At 36.6% G+C, this 16,803-nt stretch overlaps 1 protein-coding gene across 1 annotated transcript; it reads right to left on the bottom strand.

Annotated features, from left to right (window-relative positions):
* Positions 1-11,371: 11,371 nt before the first annotated feature.
* Positions 11,372-15,985, bottom strand: sod1 (superoxide dismutase 1, soluble). Its single transcript, XM_048176043.1, has 5 exons — positions 15,829-15,985; positions 14,737-14,833; positions 13,383-13,452; positions 12,476-12,593; positions 11,372-11,700 (listed from the first exon to the last, which is right to left on the bottom strand). Exons 1-5 carry the CDS (start codon positions 15,898-15,900, stop codon positions 11,593-11,595), a joined length of 465 nt encoding a protein of 154 aa, XP_048032000.1. The 5' UTR covers positions 15,901-15,985; the 3' UTR covers positions 11,372-11,592.
* Positions 15,986-16,803: the final 818 nt, after the last annotated feature.

Consider the following 16,803-nt stretch of genomic DNA (forward strand, 5'->3'; position numbering starts at 1 on the left):
TTGTGAAAATAAAAACATAATTTACAAATTTATTTACAAAACAATATTATCCAAAGCGTGTTCACGCAACAATGTCATCTCTCACGTGAACACAAAACGCATGCGTCGTGATGCTCTCATGAACAATCACGCATGTGCGTTGAGTTGACGCGCAAATCTGAACACAAGATCTCATGAACGTGCATTGCAGATCAATATTTTTGTAAGTAAAGTGGTAAATTATGTTTTTTCGCAAAAAACAAAAAAAAAAAAAAAAAACACTCATGTCGCTTCATAAAATTGAGTTTAAGCTACTGGAGTCACATGGAGTACTTTAATGATGTCTTTTTCCTACCTATCTGGACCTTGGAGTGGTGGTTGCGTTGGATTTCTATGGAGGGACAGAAACCTCTCAGACTTCATCAAAAATATCTTAATTATAATGTTATGATATGGACAGTGTATTACAATGCCAAATGTTTAGCTGTCTAACTTCAATTTGACTTCTACTATTCTTAAATTAAACAAAGAGCTTGTCATAATAATAAAATAATAACTAAAATATTTGAAAATTATTTATAATTAAAAAATAGAATTTTTACTATTACATGTTACCATTTTGCTATTACAATACTAATTTAAAAAACTAACTCTAAGCCTATACCAAACCATAACACTGAACTTTTAATGTTTTAAGAAGTGAATAAAGACATTTCAGGCCTCTTTACAATATGAATCATTTTTTCTATTTAATTTTTTAGCCAACTTCTGTGGATAACGAATATTTTAATTATAGCAAGTAGTACCTAAACTTCCAGAATACACTTTTGTATGTTTTCCTTTTGCATATTTATCCCATTTCTCTTTGAAATCAGCCTGATGGTATTCAAACAGAGGACTTGTAACTTAAGTAGAATCTATTTTAAAAGTCTAGCCAAGATTGTACATTTATCCAAGCATCTTTCTCGTCGTCTTTCATCATTGTTACTGGAACAATAGCTCTGCTCTAGTTTCAACACAAAACACAAATACAAGTGCTCAGAGATATAGAGCATGCAAATCAAAAGTGATGCAGCAGCGCTGGAGCATCCGCCCCTGGCATCTCTCACTTCCTTTTTCTCTACTGCCCTCACTCACTTTCTCTCTTTCATTCCATAATGTGAATCTCTTATTTCCAGGTCAGGCAGAAAGGATGTGATCTGTCTCTAATTCCTCTCTTATAGTTTTGCTTGTCTCGTTACATCAGCTAACTGGATAAAATGTGTGTGAGATTCTCACTCAGGCACATATTTAAATTATGAATGCCTTTTAAATGAAATTCAAAAATGAAATGCGGAAACTAAAAGGATGTAATTTGAATTTAAGGAAGCAGAATTAAAATGCGGAATTTTTGAGGTATGAATTACATCATAATAATCAAAGTTTAAATGTCATCTATACATATTCTGAATTGTACAGTTTTACACAAGAACATACATCATTACTGTATGTGAAAGCTGTAAATTGAGTTTTGAACATAATAACAAACACAGATAAACACTCTCACAGGCACCCAAACCCACATAATACAGGGCAGCTGAAATCCCTTCAAGACTTCTTAAGTGTTGAAGAGATGCTTAACCATCATTTTGATGAGGATAGCAGAAAAGGGGCATAAGTAGAGAAAGACGGAGAGAAACGGGGGGGATTAAAACATCAGAAGGTAAAAATTCCTCTCAGACTGATGTCCTGTCCCAAAGGAAAGAAAAAAAGAATAATCCTTCCCTTAAATGGACAGCCTGCAGTTTTACCACCCACAGAGTTCTCCAGTACCACACACACACACACACACACACACACACACACACACACACACACAGTAGCTGAGTAAGCAAATGTATACACTCTTACCAGCTTGTTTGTCCTAAAGATATACCTAGGCCCAGCCTTCAATAAATAAAGCCAGATTGACAGTTTTTGATAGACTAACCACAGCATTATTCTGAGACCTGAATTTACCAACACTTATGTTTAATTTTATATCATGGCGGGAACTTTCCTTTGATGTCTATTGTTTTTTTTTTTTGTTTAATTTTATACATTGTATTTTAAATGTTCTATCTCATTTTATAAATTATTTATTTTATATTTTATTTTGTTATATATATATATATATATATATATATATATATTTTTTTTTTGTAATTTTGTCCAACCACAGCATTATTCAACACATATTTTTACACACATATATTTATTTTTATTTAATGGTGGTAATTTTCCTTTGACTTCTATTGTTTTTATATTGAGCTGCTAATAATGTTTTAAGCATATACCAGAATATTTCTCTATTTCATTTTTTGTATACGTTGTCTTTTATTTTATGTTATATATTTTTTTTATTTACTTTTTTTCCAACCACAGCATTATTCTGATATTTTATTTTATTTTATTTTATTTTATTTTATTTTATTTTATTTTATTTTATTTTATTTTATTTTATTTTATTTTATTTTATTTTATTTTATTTTATTTTATTTTATTTTATTTTATTTTATTTTATTTTATTTTATTTTTGGGTTCAGGTAAATGACCCAGACTCAACTGTCATCTATGCCTTAGATCTGATGATTTCAGGTTTTACTATCCTTTCGGAGACATTTGTTCTCTACAAAGATAGCAAAACCTGACCCCCACACACAGAGAGCTATAAAAGAAGTAATTCCCATTCTCAAACAGCAGACATGGCTGAAAGGTCAGCTGAGGACACTTAAGAGACTTGAATAGCTTCAAATAAATGGCTAGTGATATAGTTGGCACAAATTCTGAGAAATAACCTCTGCCCCTAGAGACCTGACCTGAGTATACTGGAGAATAATTCAAAATCGGTCAGATCGCACATCTCATGCACAGAATCCACATACAGACAGTCTGCAAGGGCAAATGAGGACAAAAACAAAAAAGAAAGTCTACCAGCGATATTATGCAGTTAAACAGAGCTGCATCTGCATGCTTCATTAGGATGCTGAGAGTTATCAGAGATGCAGACATCCACACACACGGCTTTGTCCAATCACCCCTGCACTCTCAAAAATCCCACCCACTCTCCCATTTGCCTCCAGGTGTTCATTTCTTTCTCAGTACGCCCCCCATTCCAATTAATGACTCTAATTGCATCCCTTGTCTAATGAGCTCAGAGAAAGGAAGAGGACTGTTTTTACCAGCTCTGAAATAACCTTAACCAAAAAGCAGAGGTCAGGAATGAAAACTGCCTCTGGTATCCAACATGACGCTTCACAACACCAACCTGATAATAAAAAAAAACACACAACCCTAAAGGCCAGGACACACCAAGCAAAAACGGGCAATGTCGGCCTGTTTTTGAACGTGGGTTGGCTTAGTTTTTTCGGTGTGTTCTGCACCATTGGCTCTAGTCGGACGCTGTCGGGGTTTTTGGCCATTTCAGCATGTTGAATCAGCATCGGCCCGTCGGTGAAAGAGGAGAACTCCGATTGGCTGTTCAGTTTAGCGTCAGTGCACGAGAATAAGAGCAAAAGTGATGAAAGCGAGCAAAGAAGTCAAGACTGCACAAGACTGCACAGTCATCTTACCCAAGCATTCAAATGCACAAATATTTTCATAATAAAATGATCCGAATGAAATGAAGAAAGTGATCAGCATGACTGATAATCAAAATGCTTTGTTTACAGTTCGTATATCTGCAGTCTTTTTTTGGTTTCCGAAAATAGACTACTGATACATGCTGAAGTAGACAAATATTTACTTACACACAGGCTCAGAACACATGTGCTAGTAGTTGACAGTCGCCTCTGGTCACTTTGGTGTGTTCAAGCGTAGCTTTTTGGCCGAAATGCAGCCAACGAGAGGTGACTACACAGTCGGCGCTAGTTCTTGGTGTGTCCCGGGCTTAAAGCAACTGCACTAGTCAGTGATTGCTTACATGGGTTAAATGATAATGCCACAAAAAACATTTCACTCAGGTTATCGAGAATATTCCCAGGCCATAAATTCAAAATACAAAAATTGAGCTGATTTTAGTCTCTATTTTCCTGTTAAGATAAGACATTGCCATATAATATATATATATATATATATATATATATATATATTTTTTTTTTCATTTATCTTTTCAGCATTAATTATAAATTGTCATTTATTTTTTTGATTACATTTTATATGTACAATATAAACCAAGTTTGCACATCATCGCAGAAGCAAAACAAAACACGTACCATGTTACAGCCTTCTGCAAAGGATATCACATCTCAGTTCAAAATATAAAATGAATTAGGCCAAATAAATCATTTGTCCACTTTGTCCACTTTCATTGATGTTGTTTAAAAGTGCATATTAACAAATAATAAAAAAGAAAGAAAGAACTCACCTCAACACATTTCCAGATGTAAACATGTTTCTTTCCTCCTCAGTCTGATCCCCATGCAGCCACACCTGTAATGGTCATTTGCATGTACGTTAGCGCTTGAATTAGACATTTAAATAACTGCTATTTAAAGCAGCTAATCCTCAAACCCCACAGGATACTAATAAAGTAAATGTGAAAGTGACTTGTGTAGTAACACAAAGGCCAAGTACATTCTGAACTTATAATTATCTTGAGTAATAACTCTGAGTGGCCTTTTTATTCCACTTCCTGTTTACACTATGGTGGGAATATCTCACAAAGTCAAAGTCTCTCGGTTGCACTCATATGGCATGTGGAATTGTGGCTGCGGTTTACGACAGAACAGGCTGGACTGAGTTTCCTTATCGGATAGGGAAAAAATGTTGATTATATTAATTTTGAAGTAGTAATTTAATCTGCTTTTCAGTTCCCCACTGTTGTTTGAGACCCTGGAGGGGTTTAGCCCTGCATTGATTGGATTGGCTTTTGTATTGATTGATTGATTGGCTAAGGTCAGTTTACACCAGCGATCAGTTTCTGGCTACATATTTGTCCCATGACTACAGGATCAAAGGTCAAGCTTTGTAGTTTATGCTGTGAGAAGTGGCCAAGACTTCAATAAGATAATAAGTAACTACAAATAAGCATTTTCCTTTGTGCCAAGTTCAACATACCAAAGTTTTGATTTCAGAAAAGTAAACTGACAAACATTATTATGAATGCATTGCACATTTGTATAATTTACTACATTTTATAAACTGATTTGCAAAGTTATATATATTTTTTTTTATATAATTTATTTTATTACATTTGCCTGCCTTTTTATTAGGGAACTATATATACGAACATATACACACAAACATACACACACATAAAATATATTTAAACACTGATGAGCCAAAACATTATGACCAGTCACAGCTGAAGTGAATATCATTGTTCATCTCCTAACAAGGCCATGTATTATGGTTTGGGTAGATTAGATGGTAAGCAAACAATCAGTTCTTGTAATCAACGTGCTGGATGCAGGAGAAATCGGTAGGAATAAAGATCTGAACGACTTTTACAAGGGCCAAATTGCTATGGCAAGGCGACTGGGTCAGAGTATCTCTGAAACAACAAGGCTTGTGGGTTGCGTCCGGTAAGCAGCGGTGAGAATCTACCAACAGTGGTCCAAGGAACAAACCACAAACCGCTGCCCAACGCTCATCGATGCATGAGGGCAAAGAAGGCGATCCTGTCTGGCCCGAGCCAACAGAAGGTCTACTGTGGCATAAGTCACATAAATTTTAAGGATGGTTATTGGAGGAATGTGTCACAACACACAGTGCATCTCACTCTGCTGTGTATGGCGCTGTGTAGAGTGCCTATGATGACCCCTGTCCACCATCGCTAGCACCTACAATGGGTATGCGAGCGTTGGAACTGGACCGTGGAGCAGTGAAAGAAGGTTGCCTGGTCTGATGAGTTCTGTTTTCTTTTAAATCAATGTGTTCCGACAAGTCGATGGAGGGATTGTGATCAAAGACTTTAGAATAACACAAGACGTGTCACTCGTATTGTTTTGAATGGGAGAAAGTGTAACGCGCAATATGGCGGAATAAGTCCCGCCTTCTAAATAAGAGCCAATCGCCGTCTGGAAAAGTCATCGCGTCACTGAGGCGGCCGTAAACAGTCAGACGCGCGCCTCCGAAATGAGGCACAAGAGACGCGCATTTAGGTCTGCGCATGCACATTAGCTTGATCCAGCGTAAAAATACAGGTCTTTTTGTCATGATTCGAGCGTTTGGAAAAAAAATTATGAGACATTTGTTGTCAGATTTCATTGCTGATTTCAAATATGAAATTTAATCGAAAGCTTGGCAAACAGGTTTGGAGCTGCATGATGCTCAGGATGCCCGAGAGGCGTTTCAAAGATGGCCGCCGAGTGAAATGACTTGTCTTAAAGGGACATTGAATGTGATGCTCTAGGCAATGTTCAGCTGGGAAACCCTCGGTCCGGCCATTCATGTGGACGTACATTTGACACATGCCACCTACCTAAGCATTGTTGCAGACCAGGTACACTCCTTCATGACAATGTTGTTCCCTGGTGGAAGTGACCTCTTTCAGCAGGATAATGCACCCTGCCACACATTGTTCAGGAATGGTTTGAGGAACATGATGATGAGTTCAAGGTGTTGCCCTGGCCTCCGAATTCTCCAGATCTCAATCCAGTTGAGCATCTGTGGGATGTGCTGGACCAACAAGCTCGATCCATGGCGGCTCCACCTCACAACCTACAGGACTTGAAGGATCTGCTGTTACTGTCTTGTTGCCAGATACCACAGGACACCTTCGGGGTCTTGTAGAGTCCATGCCTCCGCGGGTTGGCGCTGTTTTGGCAGTACGCGGAAGACTAACAGCATATTAGGCAGGTGGTCATAATGTTTTGGCTAGGTCTGTGTGATATATATATATATATATATATATATATATATATATATATATATATATATATATACACACACACACACTGAGAGACTTCTTTTTGTATCATATTTTCCTATTATTCAAGCACATTGATCTTCATTTTATGACACTGAGCCATAAAATTAAGAGCAGATGTTAGTTAATCCACTTGATCTAAATAAAGGATACTCTCAGGCCCAAATCCCCAATAAACACTCAAGAGTCAAAAGGAAAGAATATCATATGTGGGATGGTTTGCATGAGATTTGAGTCAACTCACTGTCTCAGACAGAGTCACTGAACTCCAAAGGGGTGCAATAAAAGCCCAGAGGTGAAGTCTGTTTAATGTGTCCTTCACTTTACATCTGCCATAACCCGAGAGCTGAGCAGAGAGGAAAAATTCTCAGGCAGAAAAAAGTGACAGAACTCCAGTGAAAGTGGACCACACAGCCATCCTCCACCTTCAGACATCACAGGCACGGGTTATTTAGAGGTTTTGGCTGAATAACACACATACCTGTGGGGCAAAGGTCTGGTCAGGAGGATTCTGCAGTCAAAAGTGAGCATTCATTGACCCCTGGCCCATAGTATAGAAGCCATGTATGGCATCTGACCTATAGCCTAGACATCTAGGATTGGTCCAAAAATATCCCCAGACTGACACTCAGCCAGTATACTGTAAAAATCAGAAGATACATTTGGTTGAACAGGAGAACTTCTGGGCAACATTTTGAAGGTGCCTCGGATATCCTATTGATACTCAAGGAACTTCAATATGTATATCGAGTACCTTAAAATCTCTTGAATGCAAGACCTGGAATAAAAAAACCTAGGATTAGCAAAGTCAGGTTTAATCAATCAAAAGCACCCCATTTCAGCTGTTACAAACTGAGAAGTAACAAAGAGATGGGCCAAGAACCACAAAACAAGGGCTAAAAAGTCAATAAAATCACTGAAGGTTCTTTGAAGTGAAAGGGCCCTTATGTAAAGTCAACATCGAACCGAAACATCCCCTCAGATTCACACTCGCCTCCCACGGTGATCCAGGACATCTAGCTGTGTTGCTAGGAAACAGGGGTCCGAACAACCTCTCAGGTGGACATAATCAGTTTAAAAATGATTAAAAGACCAAACAGCATCAGATAAAACGCACAGACTCGTAAAACGCATAAGATCAAGAAAAAAAAAAGATTTTTCTATTGTTTAAATTTAAGCTGGAGTCAGTAAGATATTTTAAAGAAATTAATTGTTTATTTCAGCAAGGATGCGATAAATTGATTTAAAAGTGGTAGAAATGCTTTCAAAAAATCAAATGCTTTCAACACATCAAAAAATCTTACCAACCTTAAAGGGTTAGTTCACCAAAAATGAAAATAATGTCATTTATTACTCACCTTCTTGCCGTTCCACACCTGTAAGACTCTCGTTCATCTTCAGAACACAAATTAAGATATTTTTGTTGAAATCCGATGGCTCCGTGAGGCCTGCATAGCCAGCAATCAAGATCCATTAATGTACTAAAAACATATCTAAATCAGTTCATGTGAGTACAGTGATTCAATATTAATATTATAAAGCGACAAGAATATTTTTTGTGCACCAAAAAAAAAACAAAATAACGACTTATATAGTGATGGCCGATTTCAAAACACTGCTTCATTAAGCTTCGGAGCGTTATGAATCTTTTGTGTTGAATCAGCGATTCGGAGCACCAAAGATTTCAACTGATTTCAGGAGTTTGGCGGTTTGACACACGATCCAAATCATGATTTGACACAAAAGATTCATAACGCTCCGAAGCTTCCTGAAGCAGTGTTTTGAAATCGGCCATCACTATATAAGTTGTTATTTTGTTTTTTTGGCGCACCAAAAATATTCTCATCACTTTATAATATTAATATTGAACCACTGTACTCACATGAACTCATTTAAATATGTTTTTAGTACATTAATGGATCTTGAGAGAGGAAATGTCATTGCTGGCTATGGAGGCCTCACTGAGCCATCGGATTTCAACAAAAATATCTTAATTTGTGTTCCGAAGATGAACGAGGATATTACGGGTGTGGAACGGCATGAAGGTGAGTAATAAATGACAGAATTTTCATTTTTGGGTGAACTAACCCTTTAATCTTTTGAACGTTAGTGTACATGTATTTATATATGGGCCTCACAAAGACAAATGTTTGCTTATGTATTTTTCTTGAGGAAAGTGTGCTTTAAGATTTAAAAACTGGGAACTTCTTGGTTTTGACAAAATTTCTACCATTAAAGCCTCAAGCTAAGCTTTTATAGAAGTTACGAAAACAATAATTATCGTCAAGCACATGCATGACCGAGGCAAACAGATACCACACAAATATATGTGGTTTTTACGCATGCTTGCCATATGTGCTAAGTACACAAGACTATAAAATCACATTCATCTATACAATCTCACATACAAAGCCAGTCTTTGTAGGTGACACTGTAAAGTCTCACTATCTAGCCCACCCAGATGATGAAAGGTTTTGAAGCATTCTTTAGAGTGTGGATGCTTTGTATAAGACACAGGACCTTGTTAGTGTGTGTTGACATCATGTGAGGCCTATGACTTGTGCCTTCTTGCTACGGTGGGATGGGCGGCTCCTTCATTATTCATGATCCTCCTTGCTGATGCTATTTATACCAACGTTTTGACTCATTACGCTCCAGTGATTCTGTCTGCTTCTGGAAATTTGTCCATGTGAGGACCATGATTGTACTTCCTCAATACATTTCAAGGTCTTTGTGCTGCTGCACCTGTAATAAGAGAGGGCAGGAAAAACTCATCACCAGACATAAAATACATCAGAAATAATTTATCACAGTAATTCCCCTGTTTTATTTTTATTCCTATTTGGGAAGAATGCATCTGAGTAGAAGGCATAAAAACATGTAACCATCAAACACGCATTGAGTATGAAATGTACATTGTGTAGACAATAAGTAGTAAAATAAGCACAATAAAGATGGGAAAATGCCAAAATGTGACATTTTTATCATCAAAAACATAAACATTCTGGGTGCAACTGTGGTATTTGAACTGTGAAACTCATCTGTAGGTTGCAGGTCTTCGTTCTCTGGGGAATCTCGTTTCGTCTGGAGAGGAAACTGGAAATGCCAAGTTTCTTCACATGGGAGGCTGCCCCATTAAAAGAGAAAGAGGTTTTGGAGCATGTAATTTCAGCAGCAGTCCACCGGCCATCTGCGAATGCTGGCCTGCACCGGGCGCAGCTGTTTAATAGCAGCATCAAATATAGAGTCAGATGTCAAAGGCGCGACCACCCATTTTAAAATCATATTCATAGAACAACAATGACTTAAAGCTCAAGTGCCTCCCAGCTCCGAGATATTATACTGATATATTCCTGTTGAAAAAAATATCTTAAAAGCCGGCTGGCTGGTCTTCCAGCTTAGCCATGCTGGTTTACAGCTGGTTAACGTTACAGAGCCTGCAATCTGAAAAATGCCCTCTAAAACCTCAAAATTTTCAACGCATAATATATGATTATTAAGTAGCCTACTAATTCAATTCAATGAAGCAATTTCATAATTAAGTACGCACTCATTATGAATTTTAAAAAACCATTACAAACTTTCCTAAATTACTTTCTTGAGCTCACGTTTGAGTCTGACGCACAGTAACACAAGAAAAGCCTGCCATCTAGTGGTGCGTTCTAAGCAATGAACTTTCTTGGCTCCAGACCCGTCAAACCAGCTACACTTACCATGCTAACCACGGTTTCCAAAATGTCATATCTACTACAGTAAAAACATTACAAAAAGGAATGTATATCATTTTATATTTCATCACAGAATCAGAAGAGTTACTTTAGTATTATTTATATACAATTACAATAAATATATATATACACACACACACACACACACACACACACACACACACACACACACACACACACACACACACAGTCAATCCAAAATTTATTCAGACACCTTGAACAGTTCATTCATTAATAGTTTCTTCACTATAGTTTAAAAAAAAATTGTAATAGATCTCAGAGTTAAACGGTGTCAGAATTTTTTTTTTTTATCTTAATTATGTCAGATAACGCTTAAAAAATGGTCAGGTCAAAGTGTCTGAATAATTTTTGGTTCCAAGTATGGCACTGTATGAAGAATTTTTGGGTATGTCAGAGTTTACTTTATTTTGCTATCCTCACAAGCATAAATGAACTATAGTGTCCTGCACCCACTAGTAAAACAAATATAAAAAATGTCTGAATAATTTTTGGTTTGACTGTATAGCTTTATTTGTATTTCTATTTTATCTTTAGTAATTTCAGTACTTCAATTTAAACTAATTTCAGCTAGTTTGCCATGGCAACACTTATAGTTTTGTAGCTAATATTTACTTTAAGCTTTATTTCAGTTACCAAAAATAGTTATATTACAATAACGCAGAACAAAATCATGTTTAATACTACACCTGCACAATTTATTTTTGCCATCATACAGCCCATTCATTTAGTTCATAAAGACACACACACACACTTATCCAGCCTGATCAATGTTTATTGAATAAAGCAGAAATCAGGGGAAATGAACATCACTTTGTTACTATGAGAAGAAATGTACTGGAAAAACAGCTTCACATGGATAAAGTAAATTAACATTAACTTGCCAAAAATAGAGATTCATCAGTTTACTAAGTGCTTACAGGGGATCCACATTGGTCACTAATATTTCCAAGCTGCCTCTTTGATTAGAGCAGGACACTACTGAGTGATGCCTATAACACCACAGGCCAGACGACCTCCGGCGTTGCCAGTTTTAAGACTTTCGTCATTGTTTCCCTTCCCCAAGTCATCCTCCTTCTCATGGATCTAGAACAGAATATACACAACAAGGTCTAATGTTGAACAGACAGTTATTGTCATTAAAGGTCCCGTTTTTCATGGTTTTTTGAAGCTTTGATTGTGTTTATAGTGTGCAATATAACATGTGTTCATGTTTCGCATGTAAAAAAACAGTATTTTTCACATAATTTACTTATCTGTATACCGCTGTTTCCACTGTCATAAAAACGGGCTGATGACTTCCTTGTTCTATGAAGTCCTTCCTTCAGAAACACGTAACGAGTTCTGATTGTGCCAGCGGTTCCTGTGTTGTGATTCGACAGCAGTTTAGCGCATCTTGCCCGGAAAGGTCACGCCTCTTACCATAACGTGGAGATGCATGTGCTCAGTGTTATTGTAAACATGTCTTTAATTTTACCCTATCAATTTGAGCCGGAATCAGACCCGGTGATTGGACTGCGGGATGAAAATAACAGCGTTTCGACGACATGGCGACAAACACACTCTACAAACGCAACTCTTGTGTATTCCTGTGGGCGGAGGTTAGTCAAAAAACTGTTTTAGTGACGTCATTAAAGAAGGAAGTAGAGGGATGTAGTCCAAACCGGCCGTTCGATGTAGGCGACTTCTGTTAAATAAAATATCTCGCTTGGCATTGAACTTTGAGCTTTAAAATTTTACAGATTTTATTTATACTCTAACAACAACATTACACACTAACTAAAGTTTGAAACATGGGATCACGAAGAACGGGACCTTTAAATCTGTCACTGATTATAAAACCACAGAGTTGTTTTCTTACCACCATGGTCCTTCCAATGATGGAGTCTGGCCCTGACAGGGTCAGCATTTTGTCCACAATGTCAATTTTTGCAACCCCATCTTCACCAGCTGTCACATTACCAAGGTCTCCGACGTGTCTGCGAGAAACAGAACATTACAGTAATAACACACATCTACTAGCACACGACTGCTTGAAATTACACTGAAAAGATACTGCGTGCAGAATGTGTTTATAAATATTGGAAAATAACCAGTATTGTGATATTTTGTTTTCTGCAATAAAGATTACGATATAAAAAAAGTTAAATTTTCACCAATGACTTAATTATTCTAGAACGATTGGGGTGATTTTGAAGTGAAGTGGATATATTCGTTACAAAAACAACTCAAACCTCTAACCAGCAACCATAAATCAAATAAAAAAAAACTCTTCCACTTGTGTTTTCATAGGCCACATTCCCACAGTATTTGACCCATTCAGTATGACTGTAAAATAAAACTATTAGGATTGTATTGCGAATATATTTAAATAACAATATTAATCAAAACAAGAAATATATTGCAATAATACTACTGCATAGTGAAATATAATTCTCCTAAAAGCATGATTTGTTTTTTACAGCTCAGGACAGTCACTAATGAAGGGTTTGAGACCATGTTGCCATCAGGAAATCAGCAATTTCATGAAGTAATTTAATATGGATCAAGAATGATCAGCCATATTTACAGCTAAGGTGATCCATTGAGATGGATAAGAATGCTAACAGACAGATTACTCTATTATATAACTGAATACAGCAAGATAATGCAGTACTGTGAGACTATTTCGGAAGCTAGTAATTTGAAGGATTTATGCAAATCCACTTTAGGCAGACAGAGTTTGTACTGTGAGAGATAAGATCAAAGCAGCACATTGATAAACTCACCTTTCACTATCAGTTGGTCCACCGTGATTTTTACTGTAAGGGTTGAAGTGCGGACCTGCACTGATGCAGCCTGTGATCAACAGAGAAAACAAAATGGTAGTGTGTTCATGTCAGGGACCAGCAATAAGGACAATACCGTTTTCTGGCTGCTGAACCCCACTCAGTAAGAAAATAAAAAAATATCTAGGTTTGTTTGTTTGTTTATTAAATTTTTACGCCATGTTAGCATCATGGCTACTTACATGGCAAACAAAAAGGTCAATATCATCCATAAAATTTACATTATTATATAAAACATTTCAACTTAACATATGATAGAAAATCTAAAATGCATTCAGGTGATATATTTTGAAATATTCCATGCAAGCATGTTTCTAAATAAAAGAGTTTTCTAGCAGCATCATAAAAATTACAATTCAACAGAATATATTAATAGTCAAAGGAACTTTACATGAGAGACATAAAAGAGGCATATCTAGGGGTTAAGGGTGGCATTTTTTAAAATTATGGATATCAATTGATAAGTGTTTCTGTTTGGCCAGTGTGTCAGAAGCACTGAAGACTTTTATTTTGAAAGCGCATACCAGATTGAGCGCCATAAAAAACAACATCAATCAACTACTAGTCAAGCCTTCTGTCCTAATGGGATTAAATGGTACTTGAAGGATTAGTTTACCCAAAAATTAAAATTACCCCATGATTTACTCACCCTCAAGCCATCCTAGGTGTATATGACTTTCTTCTTTTAGACGAATACAATCGGAGTTATATTAAATAATGTCGTGGCTCTTCCAAGCTTTATAATGGTAGTGAATAGATAAGATTTTGAAGCCCAAAAAAGGCTTCCATCCAACATAAAAGATATCCACACTGCTCCAGGAGGTTAATAAAGGCCTTCTGAAGCGAAGCGATGCATTTGTGTAAGAAATATAATCATATTTAAAACTTTAAAAACTAAAAAATCTAGCTTCCGGCAGACGGCCATACGCACATCGACATAGCCCAAAGGAGAAACCCCTGATGAGATGTAGCTTTGGCATCTATCATGGTTCAAACAAATAGAGCTGGGCAACAAATTCAAGCTCCTCTTCTCTTATATCAAAATTCATTAAAAAAATTCTATTAGAGACTTCTAATTCGTGACCAGTGTTTTGCTTTGCTCTATCCTCTGCGCTCATCAATACGTCAAATCGATGCGGACATTATTGAATATAACTCTGATTGTATTTATCTGAAAGAAGAAAGTCATATACACCTATGTGGATGGCTTGAGGGTGAGTAAATCATGGGATAATTTTCATTTTTGGGTGAACTATCCCTTTAAAAGGTAAGTGGAAGGAGTGATGATGCTTACCATTTGTGTTGTCTCCAAAAGCATGGACATGGAAGCCATGTTTTCCTGCAGTAAGGCCAGTAATTTCACCCGAGAGCTTCACTGGAGACTTTTCAGCCTAAAACACACAGATCACTCGTCTGGTCAATGATAGTTTCATATCACTACAGAAAACAGAAGCATTAACTGTTTGACATGATGATGATGATGATGATGATGATGATGATGATGCAATGGTGTTAGCAACTCCAGGGTTATGGGTTTGATTCCCAGTGAATACAGGAAATGATCAAATGTATAACTGGAATGCATTGCAAATTAAACAATGTAAACACATGCATAAATGTAAATAGATAAAATGCAGTGCAAGTCAAATTATAATAAATATGATTAGATTTTTATAACAAACTCTATAAATGGTGTTTAAAAAACAATGAAATGCTTGTCAACCACAAGACCAGTAGTTTTTGTATTTAATGAGCTCTGTGATCTCTGTCCTATTAGGCAATGTTTTTTTACAACAAACTGAGATGGATGAGCATGACTCAGCAAACTTTTCCCTTCTAGTTGTTATTTCATGAGACTTTCAAGGCATGTCAATGACACCATTGTCCGAGGGCTTCTGAACGCACCAATTTCAGGTGCAAAAGCATAAGGTTTTATAGTTTGACTGCATGCATTTATGAAAACAAATTATTAGTATTCACGTGCTCAGGGGCGTCAACGAAACGCAGACCTGACACTGTATCAAAGGTCATTGCTGAGCTGCATTTAACGGTTTTAACGTATTTGTGCAAGATGACATTGCACAACTATATAGAGTCATCAGTCAAAAAGTGAATCACGTATAAAAGGCCATTGTAGTTCATTATCAGATTTGGTCACAAATATTTGCATGGTATTTACAATGCGAATCCCGTGCAACAGCATATTACGGCATAATTACATTGTTAATGTTACACTAATATCACAGTAATGCACAATTGACTTAAATCTCACTTGTGGAGTGCATATTTGAAATTCAATGTGCGTGGTCGCGGGTTAGCTCGCTGCACGCGCTGCTATCCAGCTACAGGAGCGTCATAACAAAAGCCGCAAAAACATTTTTTTTACCTCTTGCTCGAAATGAACGGTTCCGGTCACTTGCCCGTCGCCTTTTAGCACACAAACGGCCTTATTCACCATGTTGATTTATGCAAACTGTGAACTTGTGATAGTGTAAGAAACCGACGTTAAATAAGAGAGGAGGAGCGTAAGTCGATCTGACCAATCAGAAGGCTGAACAGATTGGTGGCCGCTGATTTGGTCAAAGTCTGGCGTTTCATGCTGTCATATGGAAGTGACGAGAATGTCTCCTATACCCTACGATAATATGGAGCTTTTTTTTTGTTTTAATGAAAGAAATTGAGCAGTACCTCACATCAATTATATCGTCTAAGAACAAAAGAGCTTTAAAACATTATGCTTGCAATTCATTTCCTGATTTTAGTGACATTATAATTCTCAAAACGTCAATATTTCCATCTTATATTGTTTTTTTTTTTTATTCCTCCCTTTTCATTTTCTGCTTTTCGTTTCTCGTTGTTGTGTTAGTCTTTTTTGAGAATTAATTTAAAAAAAAAAGTTTCAAAAATGTCTTCTGTATGTATTACGCATCACATGATACATAAAAAAGCAAGTAGCCTACATAAAATATGTAAGGTGATTGTCTGTAAATTATACCATATACCAACCTCGTAAAAATCCTATAGCTATTCTGCTCTTAAAGAAGAGATGTTGCTATAGACAAATCACATGACTGTCACTTTGACATTGACATATGGTCTCAAGCTGTCCTATAATTTCAGTCATGGTCCATTCATATAGATATAGATGTCCTATTCAAACCATGACAGATTGTTCAGGAATAGGGTCACATGATAAATACACAATTCAGAGGAAAACTGGTTGTACAGGGCAAAAAGCACAGCAAACAGTGATCCGTTTATTCATGATTCATTCTAAAATTGATAACCTTACTACTAGTTGGCAGAAGTATTTATAAATCACTAGGGTAAATGTTAAAATAGACAGAAACAACTTGCATAT

This window comes from Megalobrama amblycephala, linkage group LG2 (genome assembly GCF_018812025.1).
Source record: "Megalobrama amblycephala isolate DHTTF-2021 linkage group LG2, ASM1881202v1, whole genome shotgun sequence".
Taxonomy (NCBI): domain Eukaryota; kingdom Metazoa; phylum Chordata; class Actinopteri; order Cypriniformes; family Xenocyprididae; genus Megalobrama; species Megalobrama amblycephala.

What these genes read in the sequence shown, in the direction of transcription:
- sod1 (XM_048176043.1), bottom strand. Translation starts at nt 15,900, where the DNA reads ATGGTGAATAAGGCCGTTTGTGTGCTAAAAGGCGACGGGCAAGTGACC. An exon ending in CCGTTCATTTCGAGCAAGAG is followed by an intron (nt 14,834 to 15,828) that starts GTAAAAAAAATG and finishes TGTGTGTTTTAG; the next exon opens with GCTGAAAAGTCTCCAGTGAA. An exon ending in GGACCAACTGATAGTGAAAG is followed by an intron (nt 12,594 to 13,382) that starts GTGAGTTTATCA and finishes TGTTTCTCGCAG; the next exon opens with ACACGTCGGAGACCTTGGTA.